This window comes from Falco rusticolus, chromosome 1 (assembly GCF_015220075.1).
Source record: "Falco rusticolus isolate bFalRus1 chromosome 1, bFalRus1.pri, whole genome shotgun sequence".
Lineage (NCBI taxonomy): Eukaryota > Metazoa > Chordata > Aves > Falconiformes > Falconidae > Falco > Falco rusticolus.
The window spans coordinates 25852132-25880051 of NC_051187.1; the positions used below are offsets into that span (position 1 = coordinate 25852132).

The following is a 27920-nucleotide window of genomic DNA, read 5'->3' on the forward strand; positions in this document are numbered from 1 at the left end:
CATGGCTAAGATTCAGCCAAAGGTGCTGAAGCAGTGCACAAGCCCATCCCCCTTGCAGCACGTGTGAAGGAAAGCAAACTCCTCATGGCTGTCACTGATCTGCCTGGTGCTTTTCCCTCTCCGAAGACAGCTCTGTAGCCCTCTCCAATTGCTCAGCATCCCACTACTGGGAGCACCGAATAGTCACCTCTCAGCAACAGTACTGCTCAGCCACAGCCATGAGAGGTAGAACACGGGGTTTAAATACAGAGTAGGTCCCTGTGCAGCCAGCCTCACACACCCTGTCAGCCCCACTTGGGCCCTGTTTCCTCTCCTTTTCCACTTTGACCTTCTGATCCTGGGGGGCTTGTACAGCTCACGCAAGCCCCTGCTGCCACAGCACTTCTGTCATTGCTAGGCCCTGCTGTGTTTCCCCTAGTAGTTGTGCCACAGGCACTGCACAAGGACTGCACTCACCTGGCTAAAGGAGAACTGCAAGAAATGCAGCTGCTCCTAGCACCTCTCCATCAGGGAAACAACTAGGGAAAGACAAGAATGGGATGACAATATTGACACGAGAAGACAAAAGGGTAGTAACCTGGTGTGCTGGGAGCTGTCAGTCGGTCTGTGCATTTGGACTAGCTTCAGCCACTTTGTGCCTGAGCTCCTGAAATCCTTCCTGCAGCAGAGGAGCATTCAGGCCCAACCAGGGCGAAGGTGATGCTGAGGAGAAGTATACATTGTACCACCCCAAAAGTGACAGACTGGATGCCCCAAAGCATCCCTCCACACCCTGGATGCCATGCTTCCCCTTCTCTGGCCAAACTCAGCAGCAAAACTGAACGCTACCTGCGGTATGCAAGTACAGAGAGCACAGTGAGTACAGAGGGTATGCCACAAGTGCGCTGCAAAGCCTGTGTGTCACAGGCAGCGCAGAACGGGTCTCCAGCAGGCAGGAGTGAAGTCCACGGTGGCCCAGGGAGGCCATTCCCCACTGACTGCAGGCAGCGTGCCCACCCTTCCCACCACAGCCTCAGGGAAACAGGACACCCCCCCTCCCCACCCTGCTGCAGTCACTATGTGAAACACCAGCCTGTCCCCTACCCTCCATTTTCTCAGCAAGTATGAGGAATATTTACCACCAAAGCCCACCAAAAGAAAGACGTGTCATTTCATCACCAGTTTATAGCTGGATATCTTTAATGTTCAAGATACATCATGAAGCCCTGAGGAAGAAGAGGAAGAACCAGTAATACGAACTGCCCAAACCACCCAATGAAAGTCACATGGATTAACCCGGTTGTGGTGCCTGGGTGCTTCACTCCCCAATTTCAGACACAAACACCAGACACAGAGCAGGAGCACCGGCCCAGCTGGCTTACTGGAGCAACTCTTCCCTGTTCCGGTGTTATAGGACAGAGGGGTGCAGGCAGCACAACAGCTAGCCTGTTCCTCCTGCTCCACGCTGCACCACACCAGACCATCCCTCTGCCAGGAAGCTGGCCCAGGGCTGGCTATGGAGTCTGCCTGGGGGAACAGCTCCCAGGCCTCAGCACTACATAGATTTAAGAAAGGTCAATCCAGAGGACACCTCGTGTTTGCTAGGGCTGCCTTAAAAACCTGCAAGCTACGATGCCAGGAACTAGAGAGGTGCTCCCTAGTACCCACCACATCCCATGGACATCCCTAGCTTTTCCAGCCTGGAAGCAAATGTTTCCTGCCAAACTCTGCCAGAGAAACTGCCTCTGGTCTTTCAAGTGACTTGGTTTATAGAGCCACAGCTCCAGACACTATCACTCTGTAACCAATGCCCTTGAACGCCAGGTTCCGGCTCTTCACATGCTGACATAATCCCACACAGAGGGACGGACTGACAACCAGAGAGGATCCTGGAAAGCTCTCTGCCCCTGGGCTGAATTTGCTGCAAACATGCAGCAGTCTCCAAAGTCTGTAGCTGGGAGTGGTACAATGCTTTCCAGAAAAGGCAAAAAGCTCTCCTGTACAGCATATACCCTGTACCAATAGACATTACACTCTCTGCCACACTACTGCTCCAGGCTCTGTTCAGTATTACAGAACTCTGCAACTGGAAAACACGGGGCATTTGCTTTTAACATTTTTGTGCTGGCAGAAGACATAACCCAGGGTCACTGCAGTGAGAGGCGAGGACTTGGCTCCTGCACAGACCACTGCCAGGCAGGCCCAGCAAATCAGTACAAAATAACGCAAATGAAGTCTGTGGCACACTCAGAATTCAGTAAGCTTCACTCACTCCATGTAGAACCAGCATAGCATAGGTGAAACCTTCACCCAAGGTAAGACAGAAGCTCTGAAAGACACATTCTTTAGTTGTTAAAACACTTCAATACTTAAATAAGCAAATACTCTTATGTGCAAATTATGCTTAGATACATGTAAAACAAGTAATGCCACTCGGTGCTCTGAAGTGTACTACTCCCAGCCACAAAGGCCTGTGCGGGATGGTCATGTGTGAAGTTCCTGGCAAGACCTAGACAGGACAGGCTACTCTCAATACTGAAGTGTTTTGGCAAGCACCTGCAGGTGATGTCACCTGCTGACCAGGACATGAGCCGACATGAGCTCAGGTTTTAGTCTTCTGTGCTGCTGAATCCAAGACTTCCATACTTGCCACACAGTGAGGCAAGCCCTGAACAGGGACAGACAAAAGGCAACGATGCAGTTTGGAAACAAACACTCCTAACACTCCCCAAAAATGCAGTAACAGGTGTGACAGCACAGAGGTGGCTGGTCTTGAAATAGCAGCAAACTCAGCACTGGTGAGACCATCTCCCACGAACAGACACAGCACACAGACGCCACCGATAGCCATTTAATCTCTGCTGTGGCTTAGAACAGGCACGTGGATCCCACCAAGGTCAAACAGCAGCACGAACGGAAGGTACGCGTCACAGTCCACAAAGCAGAGTCCACGAACTGCATTTACCTGTCAGGCACCGTGTCTGCAGGTCAAACCGGCAGAGGGGGCACACTGCAGCCCGTTGAGCCTCTACACCACATCTGCAAGGTCACACTGGCAGCTGGGGCACACTGCAGCCTGCAGAGCAGAGCCCACATGTGGTATCTGGTGGTCACGAGCTGTCTGCAGGTCGCGCTTGTGGAGGTCACATCACAACCACGTACCATGCCTGTCAGTTGCACTCCATGTTTGATGGCCATGCTGGCAGAGGGGTCAGGTCACAGCCCACAGAGCAGAGCCTGCACACGGAGCCTGCTGCTCACGTACTGTGGCTGAAGGTCACACCAGCAGAAGGGAACTACGGCAGCCTGAGGAGCAAACCCTGCATACAGTGCCTGCCAGCTGCACGGGCACAGGGGACGCCCCGCAGCCAGCTGCCGTGCCCACCGATGACTGTCCCACCACAGCGGTGGAGCTGGGTGGGAGCCCTGGTGGCTGCCCGGCCCTGCTGTCACTTGAGGCCGTAGAGGACAGCAAAACCCAGCACGAGGAGGAATGCAACGGAGAGGTCGGAGAGGAGCCGGAAGCGTCCCTGGGCCGCTGCCTCCTCCCGGAGGAGGCGCAGCTTCTCCCGCTGCGCCCGCAGCACCTGCTCCCGCTCCAGCTGCTGCCCGTAGTGCGCTCGGTAGAAGGCGTCGAAGTCGAAGGGCGGGGGAACGGGCCAACGGCGGGCGGTGGCGGGGGGCCGGGGCGGCGGCGGGGCCGGGGCACGGGGCCGGGGCGGGGGCGGCGGGGCGCCGCGCAGGTCCTCGGCGCTGAGGAGGCCGCGGTCGTACTTACGGCGTAGGGCAGCGCTGCCCAGCACCCGGTAGGCCTCGCTAACGGCGGCGAAGCGGGCGGCGGCGGCAGCGCTGCCGGCGTTGCGGTCGGGGTGGTAGCGGAACGACTGCTCGTAGTACGCCGTCTTGATCTGCGCCGCCGTCGCCGTGGCCGGGACCCCCAGCACCTCGTACAGGTCGCGGCGCGCCCGCGGAGCTCCGCCGCCGCCGCCGCCCGTCTGCCCGCCGCGGGACGGCGCCAGGGCGCGGCCGAGCCGCGGGGCCCGGGGGGCGGCGGGCAGGAGGCGCCGCAGGCGGCCCAGCGCGGCCGGCTCCATCGCACCGCGCCGCCTCAGCGCCCGCCCGCCGCCATCTCAGGCGCAGGAGGGCGGCGGCGCGGCTCAGTGACGTCACGGCGGCATGGCGGGCAGCGGGCGCCGGCCCGAGCACCGGGGCCCGCCCGAGCTGGTGAGCGCGGGGCGGCGGCGGGTGGGGAGCCCCGGGCCGCGCTGGGCCGCCGGGCCTCACCGCCGCCGCTCTCTCGTTGCAGTTCTACGATGAGGCCGAGGCGCGGAAGTACACGCAGAAGTAGGGCGGGCGGATCGCTGCGGGGCTGCCGGGCCGCGCGGGCGGGGGGGCGGCTCGTCGTGGGGCGGAGGGTGCGGGGTCCTGCCGGGGGAGCGCACCCCGCCGTGTGGCCGCGCTGGAGGCCTCCCACGGGGAGGGGGGCTGACGGTGGGGCCGTCAGGCCTGCCGCGGGGGCGCGGGCCTGCCGTGAGGCGGGGGCGGGGGCGGCCCGCCGCGGGGCTGCAGCCTGCTGGCCGCGCCCCGCAGCTCCCGGGTGGCAGAGATCCAGTCGCAGATGTCGGAGCGGGCTGTGGAGCTGCTGGGACTGCCTGAGGACCGGCCGTGCCTCCTCCTGGATGTGGGGTGAGTGGAGGCCCTGACCTCTGTCAGGGCACGTGGGGCACCTGGGGGCCGGATGGGTGCCGGGGGCCGAGGGGCATCTAGGCCTGGCAGCGCCCTGGGCTCTCTGTTGTGGGCTAAAGATCCGTGACGGGCTGCTGGAGTGGTGTGGCTGGGCAGTATCGCCCTCAGACCGGGCCATGATCCCAGCACTTTCCTCCCTTCAGCTGTGGCTCTGGGCTGAGCGGGGATTACATCTCTGACGAGGGTCACTACTGGATTGGCATGGACATCAGCCCTGCCATGCTGGGTGAGCAGGCCTTCCTCCCCTGTCGCCCTTGTCTCACCTCAGAGGTGGTCCCCAAAGGTGTGGGCTGGTTGCCTGAGCCATGCTCTGTTCTGTGCAGATGTGGCCATGGAAAGGGAGGTGGAAGGAGACCTTCTCCTTGCAGATATGGGTCATGGCATTCCCTTCAGGCCTGGCATGTTTGATGGCTGTATCAGGTAGGTTTGTGTACATAAGCGAGCTCCCTTGATACTCCACATAACTGCATCATCTGTACAGTACGCGTGGTCTGCCTATGGTGTGTAGCAGATGAACACGACTGTCCTTATCAGTAGTTCTTTTTGCTCCATGCAACTTGACTCCACCTCTCTGGGATAAGCTGCTGAGATTCTGGATGGTTGAAGCAGCTTCCGACAGCTGTTTCCCAATTGATGCTTGTCTTGTTTTGTGCTGGTGAGCGAGGAATTTTATTGAAGTAAATAAAAGTGGGGGTATTGTCATTGCCTACTCCGAGGAGGAAAATGGAAAGTATGTCTGTACCATTGCTTAGCTGCAAGGTCAGTCCCTGGATCAAAGGTCTGATAGTTGGTTTTGGGATGAAGAGCTAGGCGAAGGGGACAGCAACACTCTTCTTCTTGGAGAATACTACAGAAAGGTGCTGGGACGGAGCAGGGATTATCTGTTGCTGAACTGAATGCTCTGTTTGGGATTGCTGATAGGCAAAACCTGCGTAGCCATGCAAGGGCCACAGCTAAGCACTTGAATAATTTGAACACCTGGCCTAAAGGGGATGCTTCAAGATTCTTTTGTGCTTGGATAACTACTGTGCCTTGTTGGGCTTTGGCATAGTGAGGCTCCAGAGGGGTTCATGTAACTGCAAAATAGAAGGCAAAGCTACTTGGAAAAATGAAATTGTTTCCCTGAAGCCTAACGCATGCCTAGTGCTGGAAGTAAGCTCAAAAGGAGGGAGGCAGAGAGGCTCTGCAGAAGAATCAATGGCTTAGTGTCCCAGGGATCTTGTTTTCTTTCTCAGTATTTCCGCAGTGCAATGGCTTTGTAATGCTGATAAGAAATCGCACAGCCCTCCGAAACGCCTGTATCGATTCTTCTCTACTCTTTATACTGCCTTGGTAAGTGTCATGCTCTCCCAGTCAGGCCTCTGCCTACTTTTACAGTCTCACTGGTGCATTTTAGCAAGATATTTTAAGTCAGCTATTTACATAAATTCTGCTCTGAAATGGAGGACTGGCAGGAGCACCCATTTCCTATCTCCTTGCCTGCCTGCATGGTGTCTCATGCTTCTCAGATCCCTGCTGTTACCCCCCGTACCTTGCTGTGCTGTGAAGGAGCTGGCTCTGCAGTTTGAGCAGCTCTCCTGGCAGTGTTCTCCAGGAGGCTCTGGGGAGGTGGCTGCTAGTGTCTGGGCTAGGAATTGGGTGACTAGAGGGCCTGCCTGCGCTGAGACAGGTTTGTGACTGATTTATTTCCTGTAGGCCCGAGGATCCCGAGCTGTCCTGCAGCTGTACCCTGAGAACTCGGAACAGGTACAGGACATTAGTCAGTGGGGGAGAGGTACAGGCAGAGCCAGGCAGAGAAGTCATTGCTGTTTGAGGCTCTAAATGCATCATGTTTCTCCATATTGGGTCTGTGTGCCTCTCCTTCCCGCCATCTTCAAGAGCCCAGAAAAATCCTATAAGGAGAGTGCCCCATGCAATTTCTGTTGCTTCGCAGATTGTCTTGGGTTGAGCCTTAAAATCAAATAAGTTGGCAGGACACGATCTGAATCTGCTGTCCTGGATTTTTCCCCTGTGTGACAGGGTTTGAAGACTGGCCTGCAGTCCTAAGCACTGTACTCCCCAGGGCTGGGAAATCTAGCCCAGTGTCCCTCTTAGAGAGTCTGCTATGCCAATTAACCCAGACTAGACTGAGCAGCCGGGAAAACCAAACAAAGGCAGCGGGCCGGTGTCCGAATGGTACTGCAGAACCAGGAGCTTAGTGTAGAGTTCAAAAGGAGCAGGAATGACCCATCTTTGGCATCTGCAGTTAGCTCTGGTTGAGCTCAGAGGTCTCCTGGGCGTTGCTGGTGGTTGACTGCTAAATAACTTTTGCACATGCTTCTTTTTCCAGCTGGAGCTCATCACAACCCAAGCCATGAGAGCTGGCTTTACTGGGGGAATGGTGGTAGATTACCCCAACAGTGCCAAAGCCAAGAAGTGAGTTGTGTCTCTTCGTAAGTGTGTGTTTGGGGTGAGGCTTGGGTAGCAGTGATTTTTTTTTTTTTTTCAAGCCGTTCTCTCTCCTCTGATACAGTCCTGGACAGAGGATGCAGCTTAGGTCTGACTCTGTTATAAACAATCCCAGTTGTGTTTGGGGAGTGGGAATCGCATGGATTCCAGCTTCATGCTCCTTATTCTTGCTCTTTCAGGTTCTTCCTTTGTCTCTTTGTTGGGGCATCTGGCACGTTACCGAAGGTAAGGAGCTCCATGAGGCAGCAGAGTTGCCTTCCTGGCTGCTGGGTCATGTGGAAGCCAGGCAGCTCTGTGTGCAGATGTGACTTCATTTATATGTTTAAACATTTTTTGTGAGTGTCACCAACTCCTGCTGTCCCTGAGATCTGGTTTCTTTTATTTATTATATATTCCAGTTAATTATATATTCCAATTACTGGAAGACGAGTTTGTTCCTGCTCCAGTCCTTCCCCTTGCAGCGCCTTGGGTTCCCCTTAATTTAGATGGAATGACTGTTAGCTGTCTCTCTGCCAGAAGAATGTAACTTCCCAATTTCGCTTTTCAGGGCCTTGGTACTGAGTGTGCTGATGGAGAAGAGATACACCAGGCAAAGTTCACCAATGAGAGGTATCGTGCAGGGGGTGAAGCTGCAAGTTCTCCCCAAACAAGGGGTGTGGGGATATAAGGGCTGGGTGTTGCTGACTGACAACCACAGCACTGCCATGTGAGAAGGGACTGAAGGGAAGGGACTGGGAGGACCCTTGGCAGCCCGGATGGGTACTGCTGTGTTTTATTGAAGGGCCCCAGACACAAGGAACAGTATGGGTTAATTGGAGGGTTTGTTGTGGCATCATGGGGCTGTTGTTGTTGCATAGCGGCGAGATGGGAGGGGCAAGTTTTACAATTCTGGTGATACCAAACATGGCTTTTTTTGTTGAGGAGCTAGGCTTCTGTGTCTGAAGCCTGGTATTCCCTTTCTTCTACTGTCAAATTCTTTGCTTACCTCTGCTTAGCTGTGGCCTGGGAGGTTTCTCCTGCTGGCCAGGTCTCCTCCCATGGTAGCGGTGCAGGGAAGATCCCCTCTTGCAGCCAGTGGGAGAGACGGAGAACAAAAATCAGAGGAAAGTCGTCATGGCTGCCAGAAGCTTGTGGCTGCCATGTTTTCCTGCCTCTTACACTGCCGTTCTCTGCTTATTTACTCCAGAGGGTACCTGGTCTTGGAGGGCAATAGGAGAACTGGCAACTTGTTGGGAAGCCAGAGGCTTTGTCTACTTTGTTCAGAGTAGAGCAGATGAGGGGAAGGTGGTTGTGCTTGAGCCCGTAATTCCCCTCGAGATCCCAGAGCCCAGCATGCTGCTGGTGTCAGATGTGACACAGGGGAGTGCTGGCCTGCTGCAGCCTGTGCAGGGTAGGTATTCCTCAGGTCAGAGCTGGGGCTGGAAGCAGCCTCCTCCCCCACTGCACCTGGAGTTGGACTGTTTGGCCACCTACCCCAGTGCTGGCTGAGCTTTCATCCCAGGGGTGGTGGGAGGGGTACTCGCTAGTTGTATGAGGCAGAGGGCATGCCCCGTTCTGGGTGGCAGTCCTCCAAGGAGGAAAACTGCCCCCCGCGCCTCAGTTCCTCTCCAGCTGCTGTCTGCTTTCTCTGTAGGACACGGTTCAGAAACACCAAGGGCAAGTCTGTGAAGAAAAGCCGGGACTGGATCCTTGAAAAGAAGGAGCGTAGACGACGACAGGGCAAGTAAGTTCAGCTGGATCCTGCTTCAGCTGAGGCTGACTGTGCTGGTCTGGCCTGCTGTCACCTGTTCATACTCCTGCCACAAACCCACTTCCCTTTCCCTCCTGGAATGACCTGTAGATTGTGCTTAGTTGCTCTCTGCTTTTCTCCACAGGGAAGTGCGAGCAGACACAAAATACACGGGTCGAAAGCGCCGCCCTCGCTTCTGAATTGCTCTGGACACTGCTGACATGGAAGATGGTGTGTTGGTCCCTCCAGTGAGCCTCCCATGGATGGCACAGATGGGCATCCCAGGCCTGGGACTTGCTGGGACAGGTCATGGTGGCTCTTGGAGCTGTAAACTGGCTCAGGTGCTGCCCAACAGCCAACTAAAGCTTCCAGCCCTGTTTTTCTGGTGAAGGTTGAGTGGCAGACAGTGCTCTGGCCTTTTGGTGTCTACAATACCATTGCTTATATTCCTGAGAGTGCAGTGAGCCATCTGGAGCTCCAGGTGAGCTAGAACATTACATCCAGCCTCCTCACTAAACAGTTAACGAGTCAGGAGTGTTGCTGGTCTCCTGTGTCCTGCCCTCAGTGCAGGGGAGTACTGAGGTGGGAATGCAGCATCTAGTTCCCTGCCAGCTTGCCCTCTGTCTGCAGGCAGGGAGTCGGGCAGTATAAGGGTGCATATCCCGTGAGGGCAAATCTTGCCCCTGGCAGAAGTGTGTTTCCTGTGGCGATTGTGCCTGTGGGTGCTTTCCGTCAGGCCCACCATGTCTGCTTTAGTGCTCCCAGGGTGCTGGGGCTGTCCGCACCCCAGCACTTGCTCCCCACCACCTCCCTTCCCCTGAAACAGAGAAGTGCCAGCCAGAGCTTTACAGTTACAAATGTTTATTCTACATAAAAATTCCACAAAATGGGAAGCTGTCTGCACCCAAAGCTTTGGGAGAAGAAAGGGTGGCTAGCAGGGAGGGAAAGGGTGAAGGAGAAAAGAGGCAACATACAGTGTCATCCAGTCCAGTGAGACAGAGCAAGCCAGGGTCAAGATCCACATAGAAAACAAGGACACTTAGCTCACAGTACAGCAACAGTACAACTCCACGGGGGGCTCGGAAAGCCTTCAAGTACATTAATTACAAAAAAACCCAATCCCCAGTTTGAGTGCAAGCTGTGCGTGCCCCACACTGCTCATGAAAATACTGCATCGACACACTCCTGGCGCTGGGAGGGCAGGTGGCACTTGGAACAGAGGTGGTGTAACCCAAAAGGACAAGTGGTCTGAGGTTGGGAGCTGGAAAGAAAAAGTGGAATGTCTCCGCAAAGCACAACCACGCTGTTGGTGATTTGGTCTGTACATGCAACGACAGGTAGGTAAAAAGGAACGGAATGGGGCTTCCCGTAGTGCAGGGGTAATTATTGCACCAAAACACCCTCCCCTCACAGCGAGGACAGTGTGAGCCTGCCTGTGGGGCACCAAAAGCAGCCTGCTCCTCTGCCTCCCTCGTGTCAGAGCCTGGCACCACCGCTGCCTGCAGGGTCTCGGCAATGTGCCAGTAGCAGAATCGCTAACTGTGGCCCCATCCAGCTCCTGCTGGCAACGGTGGTACCAACAAGGAAGGAGCAAGTGCCAGAATTCCCCCCAGTGCTGTTCTTGGCCTTGTGCCTTGACTGGGGTGGGCCATAGCCCTGATGTCACGTGAGCTTGTGCCACAAAAGCCGCTGCGTGGAAGAAGAGTTGCCTTGTGCTAGCGGTGGGCGTTGCTGCAGGGTGAGAGCCTGAGAGGAGCTTTTTTGCCTGCCTGCCCAGGAGCAGCCCGGCCAGCAGCGTTATTGCTTCCCGGAGGGGGCCTAGTGCTCTTGCTGGCTGAGCAGAGCAGAGCGCAGACTGTGGTGGCAGGGAGCTGCCTGGGGCCGGAGCAGTGACCACTCGTGCCATCACCTCCAGCTCCCTGTCTTGGATTCAGACACACCACCGAGCAAGGACCCTGCCCATGCCTGCCTCCTGCCCCGGAGAGGGGGAGCCAGAGCCGGCCTGCCCCTGCTTGCAGGGGTCCCAGTGCCCCAAGCCCTTTTGCACACGCAGGCTGCAGTGCTGTAGCTCGCATCACTTGTGGGACTGTGAAAGAAGGGGGCTCCAGTCTTGGATGTTCCCGTGGCTGGACCCATTGGGGACTTGGGCTCAGCAGGGCAGGGGACTGGGCTGGACACGCTTCCCAAGGGCAGCTGAATGCAACTGGGGCTGTAGTGTGGGACCTTTGGTGACAATGGCAAGGAAAGAGCCACATCTGTGTTGCTGTACCCAGGGAAGGCAGCACTGTGTCTTGGCTACAGCTCGCAGCCTTTCACCTCACACCCATGGGCACCACACACAGGGCCAGCGCCCGTGCTACAGCAACCAGCCAGGGCGGAGGAGCACAGGGCTGGAGCAGCACTGGCCTCTCTACACTGGAAGCAGGGATGTGACATGCCTGCAGCTGGAGTACTCTGCCGTCAAGTGCCTTTTTCTGTAACCAGCATCTGGGCTTGTGTCCAGCCCTTACCCGAGTGTGTGGCTGTGAGCTTGGCTCCAGGTGACTACCCTGCTCTGGGCTCCTCTGTGGTGCCTTGGCATGTGCCTGGGCCAGCTGGAGCCCTGGAGTCTCTGGAAGAATGTGAAGGCAGCACCTTGCCTCCGACCCAAGGGAAATGGACAGTGGCAACACAGGGTTCCTCCAAGCTGCCAGCAGGCTCAGGCCACACCACAGTAGCTGCACCCATGTAGTGGGTGCAGCAGAAGGCATGAGGCATCCAACCACTCCCACAGTACCCCACCAAGTGCAGCTGCTTCACTGGATGGCCCAGGGGATAAGCAGGCAGAAGGGCAGTGTGCCAGGAGGAGGTGGCAGAGGGGCAGGCAGACATTGAAAGGTGAAGACATGAAAGGGGCAGTCGGGCACTGCCCTGTTCAGGAGCTGGTAGGATAGAGGAGGAAAGCTGCTGCTCCTAGCTTGTGGGGGGTGGGGTGGGGGGTGAATGCAGCAGGGGCTGCTCCTGGGACCACAACAGGAGAAAGTCCAGCTGCCTCCAACCCCCAGCCATGGGTGCCAATGTTGAGGAGTGAGGCTGGACGCAGTCCTCCCAGGCAAGCACTGTTGGCATCAGAGCCAGCCCCAAACCTCAACAGCCAGAGCCCAGGCCTGGGGGCAGCAGCAGCCAGGGCCACCACGTGCTAGGGCTGAGAACAGAACCGTGAGGCTTTGGTGCAGGGTGAGCGGCCAGTGAAACACACTGGCCTTAAAGTACCTGTGCCATCCTTCCCTGCTGGGCCAGCACAGTTCCCTACGTGGCCTGTCCCCATCCCCAAACAACTGTGGTGGCCCCATGCAGCAGCTCCTCATCCCACACTGCTCCATTAGGCATCCACTGCCAGCAGCAGCATGTCCAGCCCCTGTCACCCACATCTGGGCGAGGGCTTGCCTAGGGAGGGGGCAGCCCTGCCATCAGCAGAGCAGCAGGGACAGAGCCCTGAAGCTGGCAGGAACAGGGGGAGACTGGGCCTGGCAGAGCGCAGCCCTGGGGAAGGGCCCCGTGAGAGAAGCAGCCCAAGGAAAGCTGTTTGCAAGCACAGATGCAGGTGACAGACATGAGAGCTCTGGCTGGAGGTGATGGGGAAGCTGGGGGATGTAACCGGGCACTGTGCTCCCAAGGACCCCTAACACCCTTCGTCCATCCCTCCTCATCCTCGGCTGTCACTAACACAGGCTGCCCAGCACAGAAGGAGCAGCAGTGCCCAAGGGCACCTCTGTCCCCACCTGGTCCCAGCCAGCCACCCAGGCTGAAACAGTGATGAGAGCTCAGGTTCCCCTGCCCTGGGTCCCCTTTGTGCCCATCACCGTCCCCCTGCACCCTGCCCGCGCCCCGGGGCCGGCGCTCCCTCCACACAGACGCACCGCACCGCACACACAGCGTCACAAACAACCATGCATTAGAAACTGAAATGCTGCTGGGAGGCTCCGGGGCTGCGTGGTTCGCTCCGGCGTGGCTGCGGCCCCATGGCACGCGTGGCTCTATCCATTGCACACGAACAGTCCCGTGGGGTGAGTCTAGCCGAAAATGCCGCCGAAGGTGGAGGCAATGACAATACCCAGGATCACACAGCAGATTATGATCATGATCTTCTTCTGCTCAGGTGTCCCAACACCGGCAGGGAGAGAGGGGAGAAGGGACTGTGAGTGTTGGGGCAGGCTGGCCTTGAGAGCAGGGGGCTGTGACCTGCCCTGGTCCTGTCTGCCTGTGACAGGCTCTGAGCAGCACCCTGGGAGCCAGAGGAGGTCCAGCAGCCCTGACGTCAGGATGGGCACCCCAGCTCCACTTCAGCCCTGGGCTGCCAGAGCTGCACTGGTGGCCCACAGGTCCCTGAGCTGACAAGCTGGTATGGGACCAGGTATGGGAACTGGGACAGGCAGCTGGCACAGTGCTCAGCGTCAGAGCTGAACCATGCCTTTTCTCTACTTTTTTTTGGCAAGGGACATGGCTCTCACAGCAGGCCTGGCCCACGGGATCCACCCTGTCCCTTGAGCTCCCTGACAAGCAGCACCCCTGCCCTACCATTTGTCATCGGTGCTCACGCAGCGTGAGCCAGGGAGCTCTGCATCAGCTGGTGCCACCAGCAGGACCTGCACTGCACCCGGTGGTGTGGGGTAAAGCAGTGCCCAGGCACCCGTGAAGGGGCGCCAGGCAGGGTCTGACCCCAGGATGGAATCAGCAGGGGAGGACAGGCCCCAGCCAGTGCCATGACTCACCCGTCTGGCTTTGCTCTGGTACTTCACTGCTTTTTTGGTGTCAGACACAGCCCGCTCCACGTAGTCAACTGAGTGCTCCACATTGTACTCGATGCGGTCAATCATCTCACCCTGCAGAGCGGGGACAGAGCCCACGTGCCCGTGCGTGTGCAGACATGAGCTCCTTCCTGCTCTGCTGCTCCTCTGCACACGTGGAGGTCACCCTGCCCAGCAGCCCTGCACAGGAGAGAGAGGGACTGTCAGCTGCCTGCAGGCAGAGGATGCCCTGGGGTGGAGAGTCCAGACTGAAGGCTCTGTCCCAGAGGGCTGAGACCTCTGCACATCCCAGCAGGGAGGTAAGCAAGGGTGAGGGTCAAAGGAGTTCCCCAGCCTGGTCCTGGCCTGGTGGCCACCCTGTCTGGTACCTCGGGTGACATCAAAGCTGCAACAGGATCTACACTGACACCGTGCTGCATGCTGCCGAAACCAGAGGCATGGCAGGGGAGCAAGGACCACACCAGCACCGCCACAGGGGATGCCCACAAAACCACGTACATGCAGGGGCAACCACTCTGATCCACACAAGTGCCCTGGCTGAGAGCGGAGAGCCCCAGAGTGAGGCTGGTGAGACCGGACTGCAAGGAGTCCTGCCCTGCTCTGCCCCCCCCCAGCTCATGGGGACATGGTCCCCTAGCCTGTCCTCCTCCTTTATCCCCATCCTGACTGCACAGGGAAGCAGCCAGGTCCAGCTGGAGACAGAGCCTGACAGTTCATGTGACCGACAGGGTCAGCAGGGGTGGGCAACTTGAAGCCCAGTACCTCCCTGCACAGCCCAGAAGGAGTCAGGGCTGCAGAGCCGGGGGTCACGGCCAGCACCTCTGCAACACTCATTTCTCAGCCTAATGCTGGAAAGCACGGGGATGATGAGTCTTGCAAGCCCAGGGGTGCTCTGTTGTTACCATCTCAAGCACTGACACCAGCACCCCGCCAGGCTCCCTGCTGCTCCCTGCCTTGCCTCAAGCTGCTGCTTCTCCTTCCCACCTGTGCCATGCCTGGGGCGGAGCAGGCAGCTGCCAGCACTGCTGCCAGCCTGGCACCCCTCTGCTCCTGGTGCCAGCAGCTCGGAGCCTTCCACCCCGCAGGGCAATGCAGGGTGCTGGCACAGTCTAGGCCCTTAGAGCAGGGCCTAGAGTCCCCCACATCTGTCCCCCGAGGCAGGCAGGATGAGGCACCAACGCTGCCATGCTGCGTCCACCCTTGCCCGCCTGCCATGGGCAGGCCCTTGTGCCACGCGAGAGCCACAGACATGCAGGGTGCAGCCATGCAGAGCGGAGCATGCAGCACTGGAGGGGGCTCGGCGGGGCTTTACCTGCCACTGATGTCTCCTCAGGCCGTGGCAGCATGGCGGGCAAGAAGCGGGGTGAGCAGAGACACTCGAGCATGTGCCTGGCTGCGGGCCCAGGCACCGCGGGCTGGGCACAGCCAGGGGCAGCCTGGCAGGACCACCAAGGCTGGCAGCACCCTGAGCTCACCTGGCAGGGCCCGGTGCTCCGTGGGAGATTGAGAAATCTCCACCTGCGTGGCAGCCACCAACTGCCCTTCTCCAGAGCCCATCACCGAACCTCCCGCCCTGGGCACACAGCAGCCCCCGGCTCTTTGGCACAGAGCGGGTGGCTCCAGCCCTGGGGAGCCCAGCTCAGCCCCAGTGGGGGCTGCATCAGTTCCAAATGCAGTTTTTCCCCTCAGCACCCATCCAGGCTGGGGACCACCAACAGCTCCATCACCTTCCAACCTCCCCACACGAGCCAGCCACCGGGCTGCAGTGTCTCCCTACCTGGCTCTCCACCAGCATGGCCATGTCCATGAACATGTCATGCAACTCTCGGATGCTGTTCTCCAGTTTGATGATCTCACTGTGCCGTGTCTCAATCTCATTCAGTGCTTGCTTGGTGATGTTTGAATCCATAATGATCTGCAAGAAGACAGAGCCACTGAGCAGCATGCTCAGCCCCTCAGATGCTGGGCTTAGGGGCACCAAGAGAGGAAGAGCAGAAGCCCTAGAGCACCTCCAGCCAGGCAGCTGTTTGCAGTAAACCCCACCCCATCCTTCAGCCAGGACACAGCCCCTGCTTAGGCAGCACCCTCAGGCCAGACCTGAGCACCCACGTCCCACCTCCTGCGTGGGCTGTGCTCATCACTCCTGTACTGGGGCCACTGTGGCAGTACATCCACCAGGCAACCCCCACCCCAGGACGAGGGGGTTGGTTTGGCTTTAGCCTGTGCTGGTGCTTACCCCGGAGGAGAAGATGGCTGGGTTGCCACTCTCGAGCATGTCCTCCAGCTCCTCACTGGTGGTAGTCCTGCCAGCTGCAAGTGAGACAACATGGGTCAGCCATGAGCCCCCTGACACAGCTACGGGTCCTGCAGCCCTACTGCAAGGCTCTGCTGGCTCCATGGCATCTCCCAAGGGTAGAACGGATCAAAGCTTCCAACCCCAAGAGCATGCTGTAGTGAGGGGCTGCAATCTCGCAGCCTGGCTCCGTACCAGATTTGTGACCCCTCTTTTTAAGGGAGTCAAACCGCCAGCTTGGCCCAGCTCACCCAGGCCTGTCTGTCCCTCCTGGTCAAGCTGCCCATTCCTGCAGGGCAGGGAGTGGTGCCAAAGGCCCGACAGCCATCAGCACCCAGTTGGCAGGCTGTGAAGGAGGAGGGATGGAGAGCAGCAAGCCACGAGCAGGGATGCTCTTGGCAAGCCCCATCCCGGGCCAGATCAAGGCCATGAGGACACTGGTCTCAGCAGGGCTCACTGGCCTGGCAGCCGCAGTTGCTGGGCTGCCTGAGTTTTAGCCCTGCAGCTGCATAACAGGAACCAGGCTCCATCCTTCCCCCTGTGTCACACACCCCCTCCTTGGTCCCAGGGTGGTACCTTCAGCCCCACAGCTCCTTTGGGAGCAATTCACCTATTGTGCGTGGTTGCTTTCCCCTCTCCATGGACATACTCTGCGCTGCTACAGAGACGAAAGATATTAATCACTCTGTGGGTTACACTGATCCTCCACCATTAATTATAGCATATTCTTCAGGCTAACAGCCAGGCAGGACCTGTGAAATTACAGCGCTAAACAGAGATGCCGGCGTCAGACAGGCTTTTCCTGGGGCTGCCCAGTGGAGTGGGAAGGGTGAGCAGGCTGCCTGCAGAGATGGCAGGAGACATCCCACTGGTGTGATGAGGAGCGACTGCGGGCGGACAGGCAGGAGCAGCTAACACAATTTTACCAAGCCTGACAAACCCAACCCCAGCAGAAAGGCAGGCAGGGAAGTGTACAGTGCTCCCCTGTGACACCCTGCCTGCAGGCTCTGGCAATGGCATCAAAAGGGGGAGAACATCCTCCAGGGTAAGTCCAGGGCACCTCTGAATGGGGAGATGGAGGAGACATGGTAAAGCACAGGGACAGTCCACAGGACAGTGCTCCCTGCTTCCAGCAGTGCCACACCAGGGGCTCAGACCAGGGAGGTGTGTGAAACCTTGAGCCCAGTCCAGACCTTCGCCACAAGTGTGTCAGTGCTCCAGGGAGCACCGCAGGGGGCCCTACCTTACCTGGCCACCACCCTACGGGCTTGGTGCGTGCTCCTACCCTGCCTGGGGAGTTCCTCCAACAAGAACACCTCCACAAGTCATTACACATCTTCACACGGTCCTGTAATCCCCAGTACCAGCACAGATTGGGGGAGGGATGGATGGACGGACGGACAGACGGATGGACAGATGGATAGAGAACAGCTCTGAGGAGAAGAATTGGAGGATACTGGTGGGTGACATCAGCTGGCAATGTGCACTTCCAACCCAGAAACCAAGTGTCTCCTGGACCGCATCACCAGCAGTGTGGCCAGCAGCTCAAGGCGGGGGACACGCTCCTCCTCTGCTCCACTCTCCTGAGACACACACCCCTGGAACGCTGTGTCCAGTTCTGGGGTCCCCAGCACAAGGCAATGGTTTTAAGCCTAACAAGGGTGGGGTTAGGTTAGACATAAGGAAGAAATGTTGCACCATGAGGGTGGCGGGACAATGGCACAGGCTGCCCAGAGCAGCTGTGGGTGCCCCATCCCTGGCAGGGTTCAGGGCCAGGTTGGATGGGGCTTTGAGGAACCTAGGCTGGTGGGAGATGTTCCTGCCCACAGCAGGGGGGTTGGACTGGACAATCTTTGAAGCTCTCTTCCAACTCAAACCACTCTACGCGTCCATGACCCTGTGACATGACTAAAATAAAGATCCAAAGTCCCAGGAGACAGGACTAGAGGCAAGCTATCATCTTGAATGTAGACCTGAGCCCACCCCTGGAACAAAGGCACAGTCAAGGCCTTTGTCTAAAGACAGGAACCTCAGAAGCATGGCTCAGCTACGGGCTGGGTGGCCCAGGCCTGATCTTGCACAGCCCCTGGACCCATGGAGAGAGGTAGAAGTCCTGTGTGAGGCTGGTCTAGACACCTAACACCTGTTAGTGCACCCAAAGCCCTGAGAAGCTTCTGGTTTGCAGCAAGAGAACAACCTGACTGGTCTGTACCCCATGTGAGCTCAGTGCAGCCTGCTCACAGCTGCAGGTGAGGGCTGAGCTCTGCCGTCTGCACACTCATAGGTCTAAGGAGCTGCATAATGCCAACATCCCCTTGGGATGATCACCCTCCACACCTTCCCCAGCTACAGGAATGGTCCACAGCCCATTTCCAGTGACTGTTACATGTTTTAGGATGACACAGCATCACTCCCACCAAGGATGATGCACAACACCTACCTACCAGCTCTTCCCACCTGCTGGCTCCTCACTCTCAGCTGAAACCCCCTCAGTTCCAGGAAAGGAGAACAAGGGCTTGAACAGCACGTGTTTACAAACACTCCTGTTGACTGTGCTCAACTCTGAGCAGTCACTGGCACAGTGACAAGGAGGAGCGTGCCAGGCGCAGTGTGTCAAGGGCTACCTGCTCTGCCCAGTTCAAGCCCTTGAGACAGCTCTGAGGGCAAGCAATGGGATCAGCTTCAGGAGATGCCACGTCTCTCACAGACAGAGGTGGGATGGGATGCAGGATACATGCTCTCACCCCAGCCCTCACCACCTCCTTGGTACCCTATTCCCCTATTGCAGAGCGCGGGGCCAGTAAAAGCTGCGGTGAGGTGAAACATAAAAGCAAAGACATCACATGGATTAACCACTGGCCAGCCAGGGTAGGCTTGGTCAAAAAGGCCAAAGGCTTGTCAGGAAGGGCTTGCTTTAATGCTGAGCCAAAGCAGGAGGCCAAGAGGCTGCATCTCACCTACACCATCCAGCACATTTGCCAAAGCCATATAACTGATCCGCAGGACCCCACAGGACTTCCCAGGGAGTCCACTGCATTCTGGCTAGGTTTCCTGGTTTGGAAAGGCTATTGTTAGCTCCTCAACAGCAATAAAATCAGATGAAAGTCTGCTAGATACATGGTTGATCTGCTGCCCACATCACCACAGAGCTACTGCACAGCCACAAACAGGAACAAAAGGACTGTGTCAGTGCAAGGTGCCCACAAAGGGAAAAGAGCCTGGGGGAAAACCCCTGCCCTGAAACTTGACAAAACACTGGAAAATCACGAGAACTGGACCCCTGCCCCCCTAGAGAGCTCTAAAGTAAATCCTCCTCTTACTTGGCATCTCTAGAAATTAAAGATTTCTGGGGAGAAGCAGCTCTGCCAAAGAGCAAAGCAGCACCGAGCATTGCTGGAGCTGCAGCTCCGAGGGAGAAGCAAACTCAGCCCTGAGCTGGCAAGGAGAGAATGGCAAGAGATGATGAACAGGTCACGGTGCAGCAAGGCCATCAGAAGCTCTGGGACAGGCAGAGACATGAAGCCACTGAGGAAACTTTCAACCCCAAGGCCACTGCCTTGGCCTTGGGACCTTGAGCTTGGTCTTAACTAAGACCCCAAGGTCCTTGGCCCTGTGATGCCCAACTGGATGGAGTGACCACCCCTGACGACCAGTTCCCAGGGGATGCAGCAGAAGCAGTTCCATCAGGGTGTGCAGGACCCTGAGGAAGCTCCCAGTGCTACAGCTCACCCCATCACCCAGCTGACACCAAACGCCAGCTTGCCCAGTTCTGCATGCCAGACACTCTATAAATAGTGAAGGCTCCAGGCACCTCCGGGCTGCAGAAGTCAAACATGCCATGTCTGAATTAACTTCAGCGGCTCAGCTGTGCTCCTTCAGCTTGCAGCATCTCTCCTCCCGGTGGCAGGGCTGCACAAGCACCCACACAGCAACAGCTAGGACTCAGGTTGGAAACACTGAGGACAAGGCACCTTCCCAAGGCTGGGTTCATCTGTCTGGATCTGGCTTTCAAGCTCTTGTTAGATACAAATCCACGCAACTCCTGGAGAGAGGGACAACACTGCCCTGTCCACCTGTGCTTGTAGAGGTAACGGGTGCGAGTGACCCAACCCCCCTGGCCATCCCCCAGCTCAGACAGCCCTAGCACTGCCTGCAGTGGTGTTGGGATGAGCAGACTTCAGCTGTAAGAGCCTGCCCAGCACACCACAAACTGCTCCCCACCTCCCTGTCCCTCAGGACCCCTTCTGCTCAGCCAGGGCAGGGCTGCAGGGGCCAACCTCCAGCGCTGCGCAGGCATTTTCACCCAACCAGACATTTTTAGCTCAGACAAATCCCACGTTTTTTTCCCCGAGATGAAAGTGTCACAGGAATCCTAATTAAGGCCATTTCAGCACCAAGGGCCCTGGGACCACCCTGGGCTGCCCAGAGGAGCCACTGTGGCCAGAGCAGCCCCCCTACCCTCTTGGCTCAAGGGCAGCTTGGGATGCACCCGCAGCCTACCCTTCTGCCCATCAATTAACCGGGTCTTGCACACTGGGACAGGGGCTGATTAATTCTCATAGTGCCTTTGGAGATGGCAGATGCTTTATTTTTGGCTCCTTGGTCTCGCACATAACAAAACTGTTCATAAAAACAAGCAGCGTCTGTGCAGCACCTCCACAGCTTCAAAGCTGCACACCCACCACAGAAAGCTCCTCCAAGTTTCAAATCCAATTTTTTCTGGAAGCAAACCCTAATTAGATTTAAGATATCATTTCTCATAGCAGACAAATTGGAGATGAAAAAACCGAAGGAGCAACACCTCCCACCACAGGCACTGTGGAAGCTCGTGCCTGGGGAGCACAGCTCCCAGCAACAGAAGCAGGGACACCACTGGGGGAAGGCACGGTCCAGCCAGAGGACAGCCCCCGAGCATCTGTCCTGCCATCACCAACCCCAGAACACGGCGCATCCTGCAGTCCCTCCATGGCACGCGCAATCTCGGTGTGTTTGGGAGCAGAGCAAGTGAGTAAGGGCAGGGTGAGGACAACGATTATGAGAGGCAGAAGCGGTGGGAGAGGACATCCACTTCGTGGATGGCTCAGTGTGTGCCAGATGGGCCAGAGTGATGGCAAGGGCCACTGAGGCACAGCCTCTGGCACACGCAGACATAGCAGCGCCTACACAAGGAGAAGGGGCAGATCATGAGGGCTGCGGGGAGCCCCAGGAGGTGGCTATGGCCTGGGGCAGCGATGTCGCCATTTCTCCTGTGACTGTCCTATTTCCAGAGCAAGAAGCAGATGCAGTCAGGACAGAGAAGCTCACCGGGGCACTGGAAAGCCTCCCCTGAACAGCTGAGAAGCCCTTGCTCTCATACTTTCAAAACCCCAGGGATTTACTGGCTTTGCTGTCAGAGCTCCTGGCACTTTCTATCTTTGGATTCATGAGCTGAAAATGAGAGCTGAGGATTTCGTAGAGCTTTGTGCAGTCGCCACATTCCAGCTGAGCTCCATTCAGAAGAGTCTGTTCAAGAGTCCCCAGAGCAGCTTGGACTGACGGGACTCACTGGGACACCCCAGGACAAGCAGACCCCCCCGCCCAGGAAGCACTGCTGATAAAGCCTCAATAAGCTTGTTGCTTTTGATGAGCCTTTCTGCCAGAAGAGATTTTCCGCTGTCCTGACAGAGGAACCCAGCTTTTGCAAAGGACTATGCCCAGGATTGCATACCTTCCCAGCACAGAGCCCATCCTGCCTCCGCATCTGCTCCAAAGCTCCACCCCAAAAGGACAGCAGGTCCCTCACCATCGCTAACTAGAACACCTCCTTTGCACGCAGGCTGCACCACAGTGAGCCCTAAGCAGCCTTTTACTTGCACCCCATCAATACTGACAGCCAGCAGGATGGACAGAGCAAAGACAAGTACAATTTAATGTATCTCCATAATTTAAGCAGAGCAGCAGAGTTCTTCCAAAATCCATGAGCAGAAAACCAAGAGGAAGGTTTCTTTCAGGTCTGCAGACAACTGAGGACCTGGCTGAGTCCTTTCAGATCTTCTCCTTTCTCAAAAGGGAAGCGTAGGCATACCTTAAATTCACATTTACATTACAAGCCATCCCTGTGGCTGGGTATCACCTACAGAATGACATTCACTGACAAATGAGTCAGTCGGCTATAGTGACACATTCATCATCCTACTTTACATTAAACGTCAAGCTCTTGTTGAGCCTCATGTCAGTCAAGCTTTCCATTCAGCCAGTGTTAAACATTTCTATTATTATTATACATCCTAAAGACTAATCTTAACAGAGGAAAGGCTTGCACAGCCAAGTCTCCTTCTAGCCCTCCACAGAAACTACCACACCCCAGTAGCACCCAGATTCCCAGGTATATGCAGCTCAGGAAGGACAATCCCACAGGTGACCTTCCAGGACACCATTCTGAATCAAAGATCGCCTACATTATTATTTGCACCGAGTTGTGAAAAGGAAGGAAAGCATCCATTTGTTGTGAGAAAAGAAACCCTAGACTAGCATTCAGACTTTTTCATTTGAGCACAAAAGCCCACGATGCCTCTCTGACAATGAGATTATTTGCAAAAATCTCTTAATTTCTGCATGCTCTGACTTCTCCCTTGCTTGCTTATTATGGTGGTGGTATGGTTCTTCTTTGATGGGAGATGACCACATTTCTCTAAAACTAACCAGGTTATCACTGACTGCCCAGAAGAACCACCAGGAGAGCAGGTTTTGTGGACAGGCAGGACAAGACTTATGCTAAGTGGTGGGCCCTGGATGGGAGAGATCTTTGTGCCATGGTGCTGACAGCCTCAGAGGTGTCACCTGGGGCCCACCTTCAGCCAGAAGACACCGATACTGCTGCTAAGAGCCATCAAGGTCCTGAGTGCAGGGAGATACCTGGGGCACACACTAAGGCTCGTGCTCCTCCTGTGGCAAGGGAAACTGCTGGGAGCAGTGAGTGCCCCCACCTCTAAGCTCACTTCTCTGCTTTTGTGTTCAGTTCAGTTCACCCATGATGAAAAGCACCCAGAGGAAAGGCAAGGCAACACATGGGAGTCCAGAATTCCTGCTAGCTTCCTTGGGTTTAAATTCAGCTGCAAACAAGGAAGGATTTCCTCTCCCTGTGCTCTCTGCACTCTCTACACAGCATTTAAGCAAATCTGAGGGGAGTTTTTGTGCTTTGCTGGATGTGGTTTGACACTGAAATGCAAGGTACCACCATGTGCCTATCTCCCAGCAGAAGCTGTGTCCCAGTTGCTCCCATGGGTGCACACACAGCCCCTGTACACCCCCAGGTTTTCACAGCAGAGCTCTGCATAGCTGCAGGAGGAGCTCTGATCTGGTGAAGAGCCGGTGCAGGATTTGGTCCCATGGTGTGCAAAGCCCAGCTGCATTCCCCCTCCAGGTTTACTCACTGATCTCCAGCTGCCTCTGAATCCTGCCCTTGCAGCGCTCCCGGTAGTCAGTCTGCGTGGCATTGTACTCCGACATCACCTCCACGAACTTGCGCGACAGTGTTGAGTGCTGCAGAGGAGAGAAGAAGAGACAGCACAGGTGAGGGTCCCACAGGGGGAGAGACCTGCCAGCCCTGAGCATCCCCCACACCCCCAGCAGCCCAGAAAGCATTTCTAGCCCAAAAGCTGCTCTGAGGAGCGTGACGAAATGCAAGGGGGCAAGTGGCAGCAGGTGACATGGCCCCAGCGGGGTGGACCGGACCCCTCACCCAAGCCCAATGCAAGCACAGCCTTCAGCCCCCAGAGTACCCACTGGGACAGGGGCAGACCTGTGGGTCATGGCTGGCAGCACCCTTCTCACACCACAGCACAGCTTGTGCCCAAGCAGCCCAGAGCCAAGACCACAACAGCCCCCTGGGCCAAGCTCTGCCTGCCTCTGCCGCGCTGACAGGATGTGCTGGACCCAGCACTGGTGCAGGATGGACCCACAGCAGTCACTCTGCCATGCCAGAGGTGGGCTGGACAGACCCGGGGGACCCTGTGCCCTGGGGCACACAGGCTGGGCTAAGGGGACAAGGGCTGTCCAGGGTAATTGTCCCCACTCTGGAAATACAGTCCCACCTTGCCTCCCCACGCCAGAGGGCTCCCCTAAGCACCAGCCCTATGGGGTCCCAGGGGTTGGCCACATGCCCCAAGGTGAGTGGCTGCCGGCCCGCAGGGGGTGGTGTGGCAGTGCTGTCAGCCCCCACACACGGAGACCCTCATCTTACTAGGCTGCTTTCCATTCTACAGGAAATGCACTGGAAAACCTTGGAATTGCACCTCATCAGGGTCCTACTGAAAACGCTAACTCCCCTCCAGTGCTGGCTATTGTCCCCAGGGGGGAAGCTCATCCCTGCATGAGCACCCACTGGGGCCTGACCTGTGGTCTGATCCAGCTGCCAGGCTGAGCACAGCAAACAGCCCTGAACATGTTCCAGGAAAGGCAAGACAGAGCATCACATGCATCCTTCATCCAAACACTGGTATCTCTTCGTGTTCTGTATATAAAGGGTTATAGAACCCTTTCCCCAGTATGCCAGAAATTGAGTTTCATAGGATCATGAACTCACAGAATGGTTTGGGTTGGAAGGGACCTTCAGAGACCACCCAGTCCAATCCCCCTGCTGTGGGCAGGGCCCCCTCCCCCCAGCCCAGGCTGCTCCCAGCCCCGTCCCACCTGGCCCTGAGCCCTGCCAGGGATGGGGCACCCACAGCCGCTCTGGGCAGCCTGTGCCCGTGTCACCACCCCCGCGGTGCAACATTCCTTCCCTCTGTCCAGCCTAACCCCACCGTCATTCACTTCAAAGCCGCTGCCTTGTGCTGGGGACCCCAGAGCTGGAGCAGCGCTGCGGGGGGCTGTGAGGAGAGCGGAGCAGAGGGGGAGCATCCCCTCCCTTGAGCTGCTGGTGATGCAGCCCAGGAGGTGCTTGGCTTTCTGGGCTGCAAGCGCACGTTGCTGGCTGATGTCCCATTTGTCACCCACCAGTCTCTCTAAGCCCTTCTTCGCAGGGCTGAAAGCCTCCCTTTCCAGAGAAGGCAAATCTGGTGCATGTGTCTTAAGTGAAGTCAAATCCAGTGCACGAGTCTTAAGCAGAGCCAAACCCAATACTGTGTCAAGAAAGAAATGCTTGTGCGCTTCTTCAATCATGCAGCAGAAGCAACAACACGTGACTGATGGGACCAGCCACATCTCACACCTCCATCCTGGGCACTCAGCATCACTCACACGCGATGGGCACCCACAGTAGTGCTGCAGGGAGACAAAGCCTGTGTTACCCCAACCTCACCCTATCGACTGCTCATGCAGCCCAGTCTGGGGAGCAGGGAACACGAGGAGATATGGAGAAATGGTGGAAGGTGAAAGGAGAGGAGATGATGGAAAAGGGATAGAAAAAGACAATACTCAGAAAGGATCAGCAGAAAGACATAGAGAGACTAACCCAATGAAGATACCCCCCATGAGTGTTCCCCCTGGGACTTTCAGGGCCACCAGCATGGCCTGAGCTCACCCTTAGACAAACCGAAGGGCTGTACCCAGCACTGTCGAGCTGGAACAGCTCCCATAGTCTGCACAAGGAGGGACAGGCGGAACGCAGCATCTCTGCGGGGTCAGACATGCGTGGCACACACTGGCACTCGGATGCTCCTACCAGATGTTGGTACACCTGGAGCAGCCTCAGCCAACACATCCCCACCTCCAGGACACAGCACCGGAGACATCTTGAAGATATACTTGCACTTGCTTTGCAGCTATTCTAAGCAAGCAGCAGCTCAGTATTTATGGCAGAGACTTAAGACTCAGCTCATCTTATTCCTCCTCCGCTGGCAAACGACACACAAAAGCCTCCTGGCAGCTTCAGCTTGAGCAGGCAGCCTCTGCTCGAGAGGTGCCCAGCCCAAGGCAAGGTCAAAACAGCTCCTGAGCATCGTGGCTTGAAATCTGGCAAAAAAATGTGATGTGCCATCTAAGCAATACTTCTACCTTTTCAAAACTGTTTTTCTAAACTCCAGTTCATTCTCATTCAGCTGAAAAGTATCAAGGTATTTTGATCTGCAGCCAAGTATAGCCTGGGTGTTGAATGACACCCCTTCCTGCTAATCAGTATACCAATGCCATACCTCTTTGACTTAAGAAGTTATTTAACTTGCTGTTTATTTTGTCAGACTGTTATTTTATGTTCCCACAGGCAACCCACATGTCTACAAAATGCACTTGAGTTTTGAAGGAACACAGAGTTTCATGCAAAACAGGCTGGAAAAAAGCATTTTAAAAGGCTTTCACTCATTACATAAAACTACCTGAATATTCAGAGTAAATAAAAACGTACCTTGCCTTTGAAAGAAATTCACTAAACAGAAAATATTAACTAAAGCTAGGGAATGGGGTTGTTTCACCCTGGGCCAGCAACTCTTCACTCCCCAAACATGGGGCAGACAGCCCAAGTTGCTGAACCACCAAGCTGGATTGCCAAAGAGCTCATACAGCCCTGGGTACCCACAGGGGGCTCTGAAACTCCCACAAAGCACAGACTGAAACCTGGAACCTTGGCCTTCAATGTTTTTTATTAAAAGAAAGACATTTCTGAAGTGCTCATCCCATGGGGGATCCCAGGGAAGATGCCTGCCTTCCTGCTGAGCCCGTCAGGGTTACAGCAGCGAGAGAGGTCCCACTCCTGAGTTCCTACCGGCCGGGTTTGTTTCAGTGTTTGAACTAGTTCAAACTATTCTCTAGTGAGGTGAATATTTCCACTGTACCAGGCAGACAAACCAAGCCCCAAAACAACCACAGCAAAAGCTGCTCTGAATTACAGGGACCAAAATTACTGACATTTGGAAGACTGTAAATAGCAGCTTTTGATCTGTTAGGAACTCAAAATTTGATACTTCTAGAAACATGGGAAATACTGTTGGGATGTCTGAGAACCTGTCTCACTGGCAATGTTCCTGGGCTGGGGATGCCCTTCGGAGCTGTGACCCCAAAGCTCCCCATATCTTTCTGCTGCTGGCGAGTTGACCGAGGCATGGTGCTTTACTCAAACTGCTGATGTGAAACAGGGATAAACAAAGTGGTTTTAATGTAATTAATTTAGAACATGAAAACAACCTTTCCTCCGTGCAGAAGCAGCCCTGGAGCGAGGCTACCCCTGGGACCAGTTTGCTGGGAGCTTGTGGAGTTTGGGACAGCCACTGGAGGATGGGCTGGTGCCCTCAGGGAGGAGGACCAGCACCACCACCTGCCCCAGCACCTACCAGAGGACCAGACTCACATGAACCTCCCTGCCTTTTTGGCTCCAACACAGCCTGGCCAGCTGGCCCAGGGTAAGAAAAAGCTGTTCCTATGAAAGGTTGTCGTGGTTTAACCCCAACCAGCAACTGAGTACCAGGCAGCTGCTTGCTCACTCCCCCTGCCCCCAGCGGGATGGGGAAGAGAATCAGGAAAAAGATAAAACTCAAAGGCTGAGATAAGAAAAAATTAATAATTGAAATAAAATAATAACAACAACAGCAACAATTTAATGAAAAGGAGGGAGAAGGGGAGAAGACTAAAATCCAAAGGGAATGGAAAAAATCCCCAGGTGATGGACAATACAGCTGCTCACCACCCACTGACTGATGCTCAGGGAGCAGCGATCAGCAGGCACCGACCCACTCCCCCCAGTTTATAGACTGAGCGTGGCATCCCATGGCATGGAATAGCCCTTTGGCTAGTTCGCGTCAGTTGTCCCAGCTGTGTCCTCTCCCGATTCCCCGTGCCCCCCCAGCCCTCTCGCCGGCAGGTCCCAAGGAACAGAGAAATCCTGCACCAAGTGTAAACATCACCCAGCAACAACCCGAACCATCAGCGTGCCCTCAGCATGGTCCTCACCCCAGATCCAAAACACAGCACTGCACCAGCTGCTAAGAAGAAAATCAACTCTGTCCCAGCCGAAACCAGGACAAAGGTC

General features: G+C 56.1%; 3 protein-coding genes and 1 non-coding gene across 7 annotated transcripts in view; 2 read left to right on the forward strand and 2 right to left on the reverse strand.

The window, feature by feature from the left end:
- Positions 1–2815: 2815 nt before the first annotated feature.
- On the reverse strand, positions 2816–4087 carry DNAJC30 (DnaJ heat shock protein family (Hsp40) member C30). Its single transcript, XM_037375149.1, has 2 exons — positions 3142–4087; positions 2816–3055 (listed from the first exon to the last, which is right to left on the reverse strand). The coding sequence occupies exon 1, from the start codon at positions 4071–4073 to the stop codon at positions 3429–3431; it is 645 nt and encodes a 214-aa protein (XP_037231046.1). The 5' UTR covers positions 4074–4087; the 3' UTR covers positions 2816–3055; positions 3142–3428.
- BUD23 (BUD23 rRNA methyltransferase and ribosome maturation factor) lies at positions 3523–9431 on the forward strand. Of its 3 annotated transcripts, none has more exons than XR_005102224.1 (12): positions 4102–4203; positions 4286–4323; positions 4570–4665; positions 4869–4951; positions 5049–5145; positions 5961–6057; positions 6421–6471; positions 7055–7140; positions 7353–7398; positions 7721–7782; positions 8360–8563; positions 8807–8896. XR_005102224.1 is itself a non-coding variant. In XM_037375147.1 (12 exons), the coding sequence occupies exons 1-12, from the start codon at positions 4156–4158 to the stop codon at positions 9100–9102; spliced, it is 849 nt and encodes a 282-aa protein (XP_037231044.1). In that variant the 5' UTR covers positions 4102–4155; the 3' UTR covers positions 9103–9431. The 3 variants fall into 3 exon arrangements, 2 of the variants coding, with proteins under 2 accessions (XP_037231045.1, XP_037231044.1); XM_037375147.1 differs by lacking the exon at positions 8360–8563 and adding an exon at positions 9048–9431; XM_037375148.1 differs by lacking the exons at positions 4102–4203; positions 4286–4323; positions 8360–8563 and adding exons at positions 3523–3602; positions 9048–9355.
- Positions 8199–8335, forward strand: LOC119142586. The gene has a single exon (XR_005102344.1).
- A 315-nt stretch (positions 9432–9746) lies between the features above and the next one.
- STX1A (syntaxin 1A) overlaps positions 9747–27920 on the reverse strand; it is a 90010-nt gene continuing 71836 nt past the window's right edge. Inside the window, exons 6-10 of one of the 2 annotated variants that reach the window (XM_037375145.1) lie at positions 23395–23503; positions 15926–15999; positions 15467–15604; positions 13654–13764; positions 9747–13032 (exon numbers count right to left, since the gene is read on the reverse strand). In XM_037375145.1, coding sequence (XP_037231042.1) covers positions 12955–13032; positions 13654–13764; positions 15467–15604; positions 15926–15999; positions 23395–23503 — 510 coding nt within the window. In that variant the 3' untranslated portion in view covers positions 9747–12954. The other variant, XM_037375146.1, reaches the window with a different exon arrangement.

What these genes read in the sequence shown, in the direction of transcription:
- DNAJC30 (XM_037375149.1), bottom strand. Translation starts at nt 4,073, where the DNA reads ATGGAGCCGGCCGCGCTGGGCCGCCTGCGGCGCCTCCTGCCCGCCGCC.
- BUD23 (XM_037375147.1), top strand. Translation starts at nt 4,156, where the DNA reads ATGGCGGGCAGCGGGCGCCGGCCCGAGCACCGGGGCCCGCCCGAGCTG. An exon ending in ACCGGGGCCCGCCCGAGCTG is followed by an intron (nt 4,204 to 4,285) that starts GTGAGCGCGGGG and finishes CTCTCGTTGCAG; the next exon opens with TTCTACGATGAGGCCGAGGC. An exon ending in ATGTTTGATGGCTGTATCAG is followed by an intron (nt 5,146 to 5,960) that starts GTAGGTTTGTGT and finishes TTTCTTTCTCAG; the next exon opens with TATTTCCGCAGTGCAATGGC.